At 35.7% G+C, this 15,239-nt stretch overlaps 1 protein-coding gene across 13 annotated transcripts in view; it reads right to left on the bottom strand.

The window, feature by feature from the left end:
* Nucleotides 1-15,239, bottom strand: part of MBTD1 (mbt domain containing 1) — a 62,058-nt gene that overhangs the window by 11,308 nt on the left and 35,511 nt on the right. For 11 of the 13 annotated variants that reach the window (XM_037809709.1, XM_037809711.1, XM_037809708.1 and 8 more), the window contains 10 exons: nt 11,986-12,103; nt 9,369-9,503; nt 9,011-9,099; nt 8,575-8,809; nt 7,916-7,971; nt 7,475-7,579; nt 2,838-2,985; nt 1,964-2,046; nt 1,209-1,443; nt 629-706 (listed from right to left, as the gene is read on the bottom strand). In XM_037809709.1, the coding sequence (XP_037665637.1) occupies nt 629-706; nt 1,209-1,443; nt 1,964-2,046; nt 2,838-2,985; nt 7,475-7,579; nt 7,916-7,971; nt 8,575-8,809; nt 9,011-9,099; nt 9,369-9,503; nt 11,986-12,103 (1,282 nt within the window). Of the gene's footprint in view, nt 1-628; nt 707-1,208; nt 1,444-1,963; nt 2,047-2,837; nt 2,986-7,474; nt 7,580-7,915; nt 7,972-8,574; nt 8,810-9,010; nt 9,100-9,368; nt 9,504-11,985; nt 12,104-14,448; nt 14,566-14,654; nt 14,672-15,239 lie in introns of those variants that run through there. The other 2 variants (XM_037809720.1, XM_037809719.1) reach the window with 2 other exon arrangements.

Genomic DNA, 15,239 nt, shown 5'->3' with positions numbered 1-15,239 from the left:
AGCTGGAAAAATCTGTTTCAGTTTTAACCCCCAAATGTACTTTTAACTTTAAACCTGTAGCTTTCTATGGGGGAGGATTTAAAAATAATCAAACACAGTTATCAATATATTTCGTACTACTTTGGCTATTAATGTCAACAATCATTCACTGTAAACTCAAATAAAGTATAGAAAGGATATTCAGAAAAATTCACTTAAGCCTGGCTTTGTTAGCCATCTACCTGAATTTCTTACAAGTATCATACTAGAAAGAGTGTTTTGGTTTATAGGAAGAATGGGTTCCAAGTCTACTGTAAGGCATCGAGCAACCGCTTTTTTTTTTTTTTAATGAAAAGGAAAAAAAAATTAATTTTCGATAGGTTTGCATATTATTTCAAGAATCATTTGTAGGCTCTATTCTTTACCACGTATGTTCTAAAAACCCTGTTAATCCTTTTTTTCTTGTCAATTAAAATATGTTTCTCATTATTGAGAAGGTTTACCTTTTATGGCATACTGCACCTTTAAGCGTAATAAAGAATGCATAGTAATCAGTTCTAACAAGGGATATAATTTCCTGTGCAAGAATACCATGACCCCTATTTGTTAACAATGAGGAAATGAATGTAAACACCATGTGGTGACCCACTTTTCTTATGTCCTTTGTATTGCTGGGATTTAGCCTTTTTCTTCTGCTTTGACGAACCTGATTGGCTTTCTCTTGATGCTGAAAAATAAAAGGGAAAATTGGTACCAGATCATTGCTTACAACTCCAGATACAACTTAGAAGAACTATCTTTAACAAAACCATTATGCTTATAAAGGTATATGATACTTTGAAAATAAGGGTGCCCATTTCTGTAAAGCCATGAGCCTTAACACCAGACAGATTCCACTATTTACTCAACAAGCATTTATTATATACCAATACATTTTTAGCCTGTACTTTAAAACTCACTAAAATGATAAGTCTACTTGAATTTGGTGCGTGTTTTTACTGTTCTGTGCTTCTACTGTCACTAGGTAACTGACTACTCAGTTCAGACTGCCACGGTACACATGGTCTGATTCTGTGATGTTGTTGTTGAGTCTTAATGTCTTACCTGGCAACCAATCAGACATAGGTACATTCTTGTCCTTGTGAGCTCACAAGATGATTTATGTGAGACAGTCCTCTGGAGAATTGCTGATTTTTACAAAATGACACCTTTTCTGTATAACAACTTACACTGTGATGCTGGAGGCTGTAGTTGATATCCAGTTAACTGACACCACCCTACAGGATAGAGGTCAGGGGACTCACAGTCTACCCACTGATCATATTCTTCTTCCCATCCATCAAAGTGTATCCTCAAGAGACGATGGATAATTCGAGTTACTGTGGCTACACATATCAAACGTGGCTCCATGAGATCTACTGCTTCTAATTTCATTCCTACACGAAATCCATGATTTGGAACATCCTGACATGGAGAAACGAAACATTAGCACTGGTGAAAACAATGCGCAACTTCACTGTCACTAAGAAAGAAAAAAATAGAAGCAATGTAGTCAAATAATGTAATTTAAGCCAAAAATTCCAAATCATTCTTTAATTACTGAAACATATTCTGACAGCAAAGCACTTAAGAACCAGTTAGGAAATGGATTCATTTCTATTTTTCTCAAACTGAAAATGAAATATAGTTTGGAAACACGCTTCAATTCTTAAGTAAAGGAAACATTACATTTTGTTTATATAGAAACTCTTAAGAAATTATAAAGCAAACACATTTTGATCAACAATGATTTACATTTGTGGGGCATTAACAGTACAGTTATCATCAATTGCAATAAAGGTAACACTAATGCAAAATATTAATAATGGGGGTATATGGGAAGTTGTATTTTATACATGATTTTTCTGTACACCTACAACTTTTCTAATTTAAAAAAAATTAAAAAAAAACCCCACATAATTATTAGGTTGCCATATAAATTTACCTTATTAAATAGTTTTACTGGTGCTGCAATGGAGCCAGTTTCCCTGAGGTAGTCAAACCATTTGAAAGGAAGTTTTGTGTAACCTGAAAAAGTAGCAGTTCATTTAAAATTAGCGTAACATTAAAATGCAGATAAAACGCAACTCAGTACACTCTAAAATCTCAGATTTTAGGTTAAATGATAAACTTTTAACTCATGTTCTCAAATTGTTGAGTGCAACTGTTCTTCCCAAGTCACAAGGATTTTTTTCCCCTTGCTCAGCAGTCACTAGTATGCCTAATTCCCTAACAAAAAAACAACTCTCTTTTTCTGTCTACTTCAAGTAGTATGCATTTTTGCTTTTTCAGTTCTAGGCTTAGTTCTAGCATTTAACACTTTGAGATGATATTTCTCTTTTTTTGCAAGAAAGAAAACAATGTGAGAAGAAACTACTTTTATAGACTTCTGTTTTAGCATTTCCCCCTCTCTTCCTTAGATAAAAACCCCAGGCTCAGATATCAAAATTGAGAAACAGTCACTGGTTAAGCCATGAAAGCTATTTAAAGATACGCCTTCTTTTAAAAAGCCACTTGGTAATCTAAAGATGGACACTAGCTTTCTCTCAAAGACAAAATAAAGTATCTATTTAAAAAACAGTATGCAGTAGCTTGAGAATACCTGTTCATATTATAAAATGTACAAATGTTTAGGAAAAACTCTATACTAATGTAATGTACTAAAGCAAGGTAGAATATGCTTTATGTTTTAGAGCTCTTGTATGTATGTATGTTTATACACACATACATACATATATATTCACACAGCAGGAAATCTAGGGCTGTGTTAAATGTTGAAAACACATACTGTGTGAACAAAGCAAACCCAGTCTATGTACCTCTGGGTGGTGTAAGTTCAATCATGTTAATTTCACAGAAACCGACAGGAAAAATAGAAGGGGATGTTGCATGGTAACAGAACCAGTCGGATCCATCTGCTGCTTCTGAGCCATCGATCCCAATCATCAAGAATCCGTCAGCCAGCACCTTTTAAAATAAGTGAATCCCAAGTATTTGAATTTAGATATCATTATTATAAACACAATCCTTTAAATTAAATAACATTCTAGAAAGAAGAAAAATCTAATACATACAGGTCTCTTAAAAGTGAAAAATCCTTCATCAACTTGACTGAAACCAACTGCAATTACAATGGGAAAAAACCTATGTGTGTACCAGAAACAAAAGCATGATTACAGAGATGTAATTTCAGAGTTCTGGGAAAAACAGCTTCTTTGCCTGCTTCTATGGCATCATGAAACTGCTCCTCAACTGGAAAACTGAGACTAAGGCCAGCCCATGTAAGCGTCCTCAAATCCCTTCCTTCACTTCTTAGAATGTTGTGAGAAGTAGATGTCTTCTTTTCCATGAGCAACTTCTCCATCCTATCCCATTACTGCTGGGATTTTGCTCCAAAAACACTCTTTTACTCTGTCTCCCAAGTTTCCACTACATTACAAATATTTTTAAACTATTTTAAATAGTTTCACACTTACAGAAAAGGTATAACAATAACAAAGAACTTCTGTATACTCTTCACCCAGAGACCCAATTCAAGTTTTGCCAACTATTTGAGTAATGTCCTTCAGAGCAAAAGATAAAATCCAGGCCATGCACTGCACATGCAGTTGTCTGTTTCTCCAGTCTTTCATACTGTCAGTTTCTCAGTCCTTCACCTGCACAAGCTTGACATGTGAAGATTTTAGGCTCATCCTTTTGAAGAATGTCCCTAAATTAGGATTGTCCAATATTTGCTCATGACAAATGGCAATGGACAGAGCCAGGGCATATACTGTTACCTCCAATTCCAATTCAACAGCACAGGCCTGATTCTAGCTTTTCCCCTTTCTATCTTTGTACTTCCCTTTTCTGACAAAGAGAAACCAGGCTCCCACTATCCTCAATATATTTCTCAATCCTCCTGGACCTGTATGCAGCCAATTTTCTGACCCCACGGAGGCCAATGCCCTTGTACTCTGACCACTGTTTGGGCCTGCACACCTGCAAATACTCAAAGTCTGCTATCACGTTAAACTTTAAAACAAAACGAAAAAACAAAAACCTCTATTTGATCTTGTTTCTCTTCAAATGACAATTTATTCTCTTATACTCTTCATGGCCAAATTTTTTTCAAAGATCAGTACATATGCTTGGCCTCTATTTCATGATTCATCTTTTTTTTCTTAATTACAGATGAGTTAAGAAATACTATAATGCCTATAATGAATGCAAATAAGAGAGAAGAAAAAATAGAAGATCAAAAAGCTTCCTTTTCCTATCTTTCATCAAATCCAAAAGATAGTAAATTGGTGCAAATATCTTATTCTTACCTATTATTTTGTAATCTTTACCCCATCTTGGGCATCTTTCCATGACACTTTTTTTGCTATACAATCACCATCAGAATAAACATTCCCTTTCAGAGACCTTTTTGCACATGTACGACTATTTCTATAGATTAGTTTTCAAGTTGGAACTATTAAGTCACAGGCATGCATACACTGATTTAAAAGTTTTGTTAGCTTATATGCCGAAACAGTCCTCCCCAAAGATCCTGTTGATATATTTTTCCACTAAAGGTGAATGACAGCCTGTCATGGATGTAACACGACTTAAATTTTAGTCAACCTGATGGGTAAAAATTGTATTTTGTTTTAATTTGTGGTTTATTAAGTACCAGTGAGGTTAAGCATCTTTTCAGATATTCATCAGGCACTTACATGTTCATCCTGTGAACTGCTTGTTCATATCCCTCCCCGTGCTGAGTTGTAACTCTTTTTCCTAATGATTTATAAAAGTTTTGTCTGTATTATGTATAACCTATTGTCCATCTTTTATTACATAAAAACTTCACATTCTTCACATGCAAGTGTATCTGCCACATACTGTAGATCTGCCACAGGACTCTTCGCGTTCTGATTTCTGTCCTTACCTTACTATTCCACTAAGTTTGCCAATGACCTTCTAGTTAGCCTGATAATCTAGTGGCCTTTTATGTAGCACTTACCCTCCTCAAACTTCAACCTCCCTGCAGTATCCAGTACTTGCTGACTACCTTTTAACTTTCTGGGACATTTTCTCCCAGACTTTCATTACATTACAGCCTACTGATCAATCGTCTCACCTTTCTGATCATCCCTTGTTTCTTTTGGTGGTTCCTCTTTTACCCCCGACCCTTAAATTACTCATTTTAGTGCTTTTCTTTCTGTTCTGGTGACCTCATCCATACCCAGTGCTTCCATGATTAACTTCTATGCTAACAATTCCGAAAGTTTTATAATGAATATATCTTTCTTCCAGTGTCTGGTCTTGCATTTTATCTGCATGTGGAACTTAAGTCTCTTTGAGATACTACAGGGCATCAAACCAACAACTTCTCTTACTTCCTAAGAGGTGATCCATTACCAGGCCCCACAACTCCTCCTCAAATATTTAGTCCCTTCTTTCTTTTTCCTTGCTGTTAATCTCTCTCTCCATTACCTTGTTTGCTGTCACTGCTCTCAGCCTTCCTCCATGAATATATCCCTTTTACAGAGTTAAAGATTTCTTCATGAAGGCCTCTGTTCATGATGGAAACCTTTACCAACTGACTGCTTACTGAAGAAAGCTGAGATGACCTGTACTACTTGGTTCCACCTTATTTTTTAGTCCCTGCCCCTAAGTTCTTTTCTCCCAGTTATTTCCCCTGTATTGGACATGCAGAGTTTCTTTCTCTTTGAAATAAACAGCTTTACCTAAAGCCTCCAGAAAGGATTGTCACACTCACATGAAATTCTTTTCCTAATTCTTCTAAGTATAGGTATCTGATCTGCAGGCACCAAGCCAAAGGCTGGGCTCAGTTATCCAGATTCCCTCTCAGGAATTACAATCAATAGACACAGAGACTGCTGTCAAGTCCTACGGGTAGCTGGAACAGAAAGGCTGTGATAAAGAACAGAGGGAGGGGCTGACGGGTACAAAGTGAGTAAGGAGACCAGTCAAGAATGAGAGAGAGAAAAGTGGTCCAGAAAGGGGCAGGGATGTGATGAAGAGGTTTCTGAGAGAGAGAATAACACTGGGTATGAACTTTTTCACTTCTCACTCCTCTGTTCTCAGGTATCTCTGACACTGCCCACTGTATCATTGAAGTAACTTTTCTAGTACCGTACTCGAGTGGGTTTCTGTTCCTTTTACCAAAAAAGCCTTCACTAGAATACCCAATGCCACTTGTTGGATGTGTAGTGTATATGAACTACTTGCCATTTCCTTCTTTATACTTTTGTGCACATTCTCTTTCCACTGGCAGTTTTCCCCTGCATCTCTGAGGGACCCAGGTTTCCCACCCTTTAAGATGTGGTTTTCAAATTTCTCTTCTATAAGCTTTCCCTTATTCCTCTAAGACGTGAACAACAGTTTGTTTGTATTTCTCTTAAGTCATATTCTATCTTATATTAAACTTATTTTTGTACATCTTATCTTGTGCTAAAGACTCTAAACTCTTCAGAGTCTAGAAAGTATTGACCAAGTGTTTTCTGAACGAATGGAGTTTGAAATTCTACTCACCAGACACTTCATTTTAGCTGCACAGAACAGAGCATGGAATAATGGCACTGGTTCCCAAACCTGTCTGTCAGAATTACCTAGGAAACTTTTCCTTTTTCTTTTTTGATTAAACAAATGCATATTTTTGGGCAATATTTCTGTGATTATGATTGAGTAGGCCTGGAGTGGGTTTTGGGAATCTGTGCTTTAAACCTGACCAGGTGGGTCTCATCATTAGTCAGGTAAAGAAGAAGAACAAGAGTTTGGAGCCAGTCTCATCTAGCTGCGTGACCTTGAATACAAGGGCTCAGTCCATGGTAGCCATCATAATTATTTTTAATTCTTTTAGCCTAAGGTTTTAATTTGTGTTGAAATGCAAATCACAATTTAAGCTACACTTTTATGTAAACAGATTCTGGATCAGTGGTTCTTAACCATGGCTGCATGAGAATCATCTGGGGACAGTAAAGAATGCCAGTGCGAGGGCCCCAACCGGACTGAGTTCTTCTGATGTCTTATGAGAAATGTGAATTCACTGTTCCTAAATCTTTTCATAAGGGCAGTTTCAGACAAGAGAGGGAAGAAAAAATAAGTAAAGTACTACCAAGAGGAAGAAAAGGCACAAAAAGGAAACTCAGGAAACTCTGAAGATAAATTTGGCCTTGTTACACTTCCACGTTGGACCAGGAAGTAACTTAAGTACTCTTCCTCTAACTTAGGATATATTTCCATAAATAAAGGCAGAAGCCTCAAAATGACAATCCTGACAACAAGCTACATAAAGAGTCTCTGATAAGAGGATTCAAATTTACTTCAAAATTACTAGTAACTTCTCCCCAGTGAAGATCCAGATACTCACTTTATGTCAAATTGAATTTGTTAGGAACCTCCTTCTATTATCTAAAACCCAGTTCCTGTAACAGCAATTTCTAGATTTGAAAACTTATTCTCTTACCTTTCTAATGGTTGCGACACATATTGTAGAAAGATTTAATGGGTCTATAGCTTCCAATTTCATTCCTTCCTTGAACCATTCCCCACTCTGGTCTACTTCTTTTACCTAAGGAATTACATGAAAGTACATCTACTATTATAAATGTTGTCATTCAAAATATTACCAATTTGAAAAGATCACCAGATGAAAATGCCATATGCCCTCTCCTACCTACCTATCATTATATTATAGCTCAAACTTCTATTAGGGGATAGACAGAATACAGGCAAATAGACAGAATTTAAGAATAATTATAATCAATACTTGTGATACGTATGTATTACAAAAGTCTTAATTCTTTTAAGTGAACATGTAATTGTGATTTCCATAATTTTAGGAAAAAACCCACAACCCTCTTTCAAACCTAAATTACAAATGAGGGTTCTTATAAAAACTTCTTACCTTAGCAAATAAATGTGGTGGTGTATCAAAATGTCCATCCTGTTTCTTTGTAATATCTACAAGGAAAAGTTACATACTAATCTGTCAGCATTTGTGAGAAAACCAAAAACCACGTTTCTTTGAAGGTTTCAAACTCACAAGGTATGTAATGCCCTAAAACATGGCAGAATACATGCCTTCCACATTTATGGTGAATGATATTCTTAAGTAGTTTTTCTTTCTTCAGAGTACATGTACATATACTATTAAATACATTCCACCAATTAGAATGCTGGTAATTTCCTAGTTAGGGAATTAAAGCATGTTTTAATGTGTTCAGTATAAGTCTAATCATATTTAATCTCGCTATTTCCATTAAAAGTTGAATGGAAAGGGAAAGGCTGTTTCAGATCTTTCAAATGGGCTGGATAAGAATAGTAAGAAAACAATTGTAATTGTGGCCAGAGTACATTATTTTTTAATTAAGAGCAACCAGAAGGAATATATAAGAATTAGGAAATGAATCTTCTTCACTAATTAAGCCAGAAGAAGCCCAGACAACCAGAATTGCTACTTTTGATCTACTCTATTCTGTAGAGAAAAACAATACAATTCAGTACAAGTAGTACAACTCAGCCTCAGTGACATTTTCAATAGGGATTCTTGTGGAATGTGCTTACCAGATCTTTTGAATCGATGGCCTATACTTCGAGACCAACCGATATGGTGGATTAATGGGCTGTGCATGTGGCACCAGAAGTCATCTGTTCTATCTTCACTTTCTTCATACACTAGTCTTAATCTTCCTCCTATTACACTTTCCACCACTGCTACTCGTGTTCGACATAAATGCCTCTTGTCAACCACTTCTACTCTCATGCAAGGTTTGAAAGGATACTGCATACTCTCTGAAACCTTGAAACAAAAGCAGACAAAAACTGCAACTCATGTTAAATATCTAAAAAGAATTCTGGCAATATACTGTTGCAAATGCTGAGTGCACTCAATATTTAACACAGATCATGAGGCTCGCAAAATTAAAACAGTTTCTTAGATCTCTCATTTGACACTTCTAGTATTTCCTCCAAAAGTTCTTCCTAAGGTCCTTGTCTTTACCTTCTGTGAGAAATCAGGCGGAAGTGTTTTGGCACCAGTAAGTCGTTTCACTAGAAAAGCTTTCCAGTTTGTATATTTATGTTGGATAGCTAAAACAAAATAAATAACCAGTTACACTTTAACAAAAAGTAGCAGTGCTTCATAAAGTATTTGTTAAATAAATTTTTTGTTAAATGAATTTCCCTACATTTCAGAGTATTAATTAAGGTCCTAAGAAAAGTGACAATGGAGAAAACTAATATGTCTTGCCAGCAAATAAGTTACTCGAAACTAAAATGCATTATTTAAATTTCTATATTAGTACAATATTAAATATATATATATATTTAAATTACAGTAAGGGTATGAAATTACTTACTTCTAGGAGGGACAAGAGGTTTTCCACTGGCTGCGCACCAACCAACTGGATGGATATCAGAACCACAAATATTGCACCAGAAGTCCAGACCAGAGTCATTTTCAAATCCTTCATATCTTAAAAGGGCATTATAACCTGAAACCAACAAACAATAATTATCAAATCAATTACTACAAAACAAGAAAACTAAAATAAATAAAACAGGTATAGTTTCTGTCAGCAGTTGTCAAACCTTGGCATGCACCTGTATCAGAATTACCTGCAAGGCTTGTTAACAGATTGTTTAGTCCCACCTCAAGAGTTTCTGATTTAGTAGATCTGGGGAGGGGTATGAGAATTTCCATGTTTAACAAGTCCCTATGTGATGCTTATGTTGCTGGTCCATAGAACAAACTTTGTGAACCACTGGCTTATTATACAATGCAGTTAGTATGGCTTCCTTCTTTGAATGTATTTCAATTTTACCCACAATTTCTGAAATTGTACAAAACAAACAGACAAAAAACAAAAACCCAAACAATTTTCAGGGAAAACAGGGGTGGTAAATTCTACTAGAATGTGTAGTTTTCAAAACAAAGAATCTGTGTTAACTTAGTAAAACCTGGTCAAGTCACAGAAATCCAGTTAAAGTATATTTCAAAGAAGTTGCTTTTTATCCAACTGTTAGGTGACCAATTATTCTTAGATAATTTGGATATGGCTGCCAATTGTTCTGTCTTGTTTATTTGGAAGTAAGATTTGAAAATGCTAGGTAAAAAGTTCAATAAACACAAATAAAAGTATGTGATATCATTTAAAAACTACGTACTAGGCAAACAGGAAGCTTTATTTACTGGAAAGAACAAAAAGGACATAATATATACTGTGCATAATTTATTAAATCTTATATTGATAATAGATTAAGGTCTAATTTAAGGCCTTAGTGGAGCAGAAAGGCCCAATAAGAATGTTTCTCAGGCCAGGAGACAACTTCAGTCAGCATTTTCATGTGTTGGTATCTATGATAAAGATTTGGAGCATTAAATTTTTAGCTTTAAAATTCAAGAATTCAAAGAGCAATTTACAACTTTGCTAACTGCTCCAGAGCTCTAGTTCATGACTGATATCAAGCTCACTCTAAAATGGTACTAAAGTGGCTTAAAATAAGATATGTGAAGCAATTAGATAAAACAGAAATGTAGAATCCAAGATGGAAGGTAGAAATAATTCTTGGATATTAGATGCATTGATCTTTAGAGCTATTTAAATGCAAATGACTTAAGTGCCCAGGACAGAAACAAAAAGTTGTCTTAAATTACAGTGTAGAGAATAATACAAGAGCTTAGAGAATGCTTATATAGCTAGAGAAATGTTTCAAGGGAAAGGTGGGGGTTTGAACTAGGTAATACGGGTAGGCACAGAAAATGGGGCACTCTTAGAGGAGTGAGCAAAGGCACAGAAATGGCAAAGAATATGCTGTATGAGGGAGAGAGGAAGTGCTAGCCTCTTTAGAACAGATCATTCACATTGGGGGAATAATGATAAATTTGGCCAGTGGTGTAGGGTGCAACCCATCAATAATAGCCTTAAATGTCAACTACCTTGATCTTTTAAAGACAAAGAAGCCATTAAAGATGCTTGAGCAGAAAAATGAAGTTAAGATCATTTTTACATAAATTAAGTCTATCAGCAGTACACAGTAGAGCAGTATTCAGGGTCCTTTGGGAAGAATGGCTGGAGACTAGACAGAGTAGGGTAAGTTAGACAACTCTCATGGTAATTGAAGGACAACTGCTCTCATCCGAGCAGCTGCCTACTGCTAAGAATCTTACCTACACCACTCACTGAACATCTTGTCATGTAGTGCTTGGTAGTATTTACCATTTGGCAGATGTAAGTCACTAAAAAACCCAAGTCTTAAATACTTCTGAACATCAGTCGCTCCTAGTATATAACATAGTAGATACCTAACATATTTATTTCATGAACAATAAGGTAACAAGGCCTGGGGACACAGTGAGGCAGTGGAATGATGAGAGAAGAAACTCAAGACATGAAATTATCAATACTTGTTTTCTTTTGATACCATGGACATTGTGACAGTTTTTAGCATTTCAACTTTTTTGTTACGTCTTTTCAAGGTATTTCCCTATACCAGGGGCTGGCAAACTATGGCCCATGGGCCACATTTGGCCAACTATCTGATTTTTTTATAGCCTGCATATTGAGATTGGTTTTTCACATTTTTAAATGGCTGGGAAAAAAAAAAAAAAAACAAAGGAAGAAAAATATTTTATGATATATGAAAATTATGTGAAAATCCTATTTCAGTGTCTATAAATAAAGTTTTATTTTAACACAGCCAGGTCTATTTGTTTACATATTGCCACAGCTGCTTTCATGTCACGAAGTCATAATGGAAGAGATGACTAGCTAGGACAGACTACATGTCCTGCAAAGCTGAAAATATTTACTATCTGGCCCTTTATAGAAAAAAGTTTGCCACTCCCTGCTCTAATATCAGGTATTTATTACCTATTTGGCTATTTGCTTTTAAAATAATTTTTTAAAAACTTTCTTACAAAAGGTTACAAATATCACTGGCATTTTTTAGTAAATTATTATGCATGCTTTTCACCTGCTAATTTTACAATTCCAGCAATCCAGAAGACTTTGGTAGGTAGGCTGCAGTCTGTATTGGGAACTTCTACTCTCACATTTTCTGAGATATCACCCCAGCAGGTTCCCATAGGTGCCTGTTATATAAAAATTATTCAATCAATACCTGTGGTTAACATAAAGCCTAAAATATATCATTCAAATTAAGCATTACCATCAATAATGGAATTACTCAACTAAAAAAGTGCCATATTAATTCATTAATTTTCTTCTGAAAATATAATTTTTATTCCCCTTTTCACAGAATTGTATTTGGAAAAAGCCAGTGTCAGGACCAAGTTCAAGATGAGGAGAATGCACATAACTTAGAATACATCCACGTCAACTTTGAAATTCAATATTGTCCTAATACAAAACGTAAACAGCAATTTTTATAAAAGCTGATTACACACTTGATAGCAGATCTCACAGGAGAAAGCTGACTTAAGAAATTTATTATTTTTAACATGTACTGAATGAATTTATTTTTTTCTACTCTCTAATTTTAAAGATCTGGTGGAAAAAACAGAAAAATAATTCCAATCAGCAATGTGGGTTCCAGTAACGCAAATAGGAGAAATAAAACTTAGTTATCTATATTTTTAATTTAAGTTAAATTCATAGAATATAAATGTGTTTGAAAACAGACTTGAGGGAGAAGCACTGGATAAAATTCTTTAAAAGGCAGAACTGAAGAGTTTCTGGAGATGCAAACCATGGTAAATTGTTCAAGAGAAAACTTTATGTTAAAACTGGCAATTACTAGTCTCCATACCAAGTGGGTAAGATGGGGACTCAGAAAATGGATAAAAGGAATATAATGAAGAAACTTTCCAAAAATCTAACGTGTTCCCAAATTATAATTTCCATTACATTTTAATCCTTAAAACTAAAAGCAATTCACAATTATTTGGAATTCATGCAATGATAAATTACATCAAATAAATGAATTTAGGAATACAAATGCTGATACTAGTAAACAATCTCTGTGGTCCCTGATAACCAGCTCCTCATTAAACATAATTTAGAACTCTGATCATAAAGAAGAGGATTAGGTGAGGTTATAAAAGACCTGATAATTTGAAGAAATCAGGAAGAGACAAATCAGAATTAAGGCTCAAAGATGAGCAAACAAAGACAACCAAGAATCACATGAACTAGCTAATTTGAACACTGGGCAAGTGGCTTCCAGGCAAGGCCCCTTATACTTGGGCTGATGCTAACCCAATAGGAGGATTAGTATTAAAACCATACTTAATCCCTATCCTCTTAATAGTTAAGGGAATTTCTGAAGGGTAGGGAAGAGTCTGTCAAATAATACTAACTCTGGAAACCAGGCAGAGAATCAATTAATGGCTATTACTTTAAGTAGCAAGCAATGGATATACCTCAATAACTTGGAGACAGTGGCCTATCACAATTATCTGTGATTCTGTAGGGGCATACATAACTCTCTCCCCAGCTGTGTAAAATAGTAATACATCCATTATGACTGCCTCTTCTTTTTTAAATGGAAAGACTGGACTCTTCAGGTTCTGCTATCTCCCCCTATATCATTCTAGCCTGTAGGTCCATCCCTATTGCCAGCAGGTATGATGAGAAAAGGAGAGGCTGGAAGGAAAATAGGTAAACAGATTAAGCTAACATATATTATATAACACAAAGACCATACAGTTATTTCTGTGAGGATGACCAATAAGAGCAGATAGATGCAGTTAAATGTATGCATTAAGTTCAGGCAGGGTATCCATCCTCTTTGTTTGGTAGCCAAATCTGTAAATTGGGTTTATTTTATTGAGGAAAACAAGGCATGGTTACACTATGTTGAAGGACAAGCTGGAGGTTAGGATGGCACATTGCTAAGTGTATTTGGCAAACAGGACTCCCTTTTGAGCTAGATAGGACAATCTGTCACACCGACTTTTTTGAGCCTTAACATTCATTTGGAGAAAATAATTTTTGATCATATTTTATTAAAGAAAACAAAGTGTCAATATATACACTTAAAAAATAAAGTTATATGGTCACTTTAGTGGGGATTATTATATTTTAGTCCCTACAGTCTGGATTGGTATAGGAGAAAGTAGCAGAAAGTGACATTTGTTCTTGCCTGTAAGGTTGTGGTTCTGCTAGGCCCTCTTAAACCAATCCAAATGGTTCACTCTAAGAAAAAAATGAAAAGCAAAAACAACTGTAAAAAAGAGCACTACTGTTAAAGCATAGCTTGTGCTCACTGTGTTGAAATTCACTTAATAGATACATCTGCCCTTTTGTTTAAAATGAATATTCTTAAAGTGTGGAAGACTAAATGACCCAGGGCTTGACAGCCATCTTCATCCAAGTCATCTGTCTTCTCTTGCTGGCACGAGGGATACCTCTGAAAGTCTGGATTGGCATAGTATGAACTAGCAGAACCATAATTTACAGGTAACAACAAATTTACCTTCCAGACTCGGGACGAGAGGTCCACCTCAGGCTCCTCCCAAACAAGGAAGATCTGCTTCACCACTTCCTGCTCCAGGGCCACTCGTGAGGGCTATCTGGGAGCGACTCTCCTTCCCTGCAAGGTAAGCTGTCATCAGGAAGGTCCTGCAGGACATGGCCAAATCCAAATGCTGAGGGCTCCCCAAAACAAATATGATGACATACCTCCACCTGACTGTCTGTCTGTAAGAAAATAGTTGAGTGGGAAGTCTTATTTTCTGCACTTCAAGAACATTCCCAGACAGTCTAACAGCCCAATGGCTATAGTATTCAGACTCTTGAAAGGCTGATACACTGCAAACACTACTGCAGAAATAAAGATTTCCCTTCACAGAGCTACCATCCCGCAACTTTTGATAACCATGCATTATCTTCAATATTAACAGAGTATAAGTGGGCAGAGATTAGCCCTGAACTTGCACATAGGTAACCAAGAAAGAATCTATCCCAATAATGATATGGCAAATATACAAAAAGCCACCATGAAGACCAACAGATAAAAGATTATAAAGTACATCTAGTAGAGAAAGATGATGAAGTATTATTTAGCCAAAAAAAGAGAGAAAATATAACAGAAAATTAACTAGAGAGAAATCAGAATTCCTAAATACTAGTTATTGGGATCTGAAGGAAGTAGAAATAGGAAGAAAAATTGTTCCTTCCTTCTCCAGAAAATCCACTCGCTTTCTGATTTAATACTAGAATCTACTTTTTGGGGGTGGTAGTAGTAGAGACATGGGGAGTACAAGG

Source organism: Choloepus didactylus, chromosome 18 (assembly GCF_015220235.1).
Source record: "Choloepus didactylus isolate mChoDid1 chromosome 18, mChoDid1.pri, whole genome shotgun sequence".
Taxonomy (NCBI): Eukaryota; Metazoa; Chordata; class Mammalia; order Pilosa; family Megalonychidae; genus Choloepus; species Choloepus didactylus.
The sequence above is the reverse complement of the archived record's forward strand: the minus strand, read 5'-3'. Positions and strand labels throughout refer to the sequence as shown.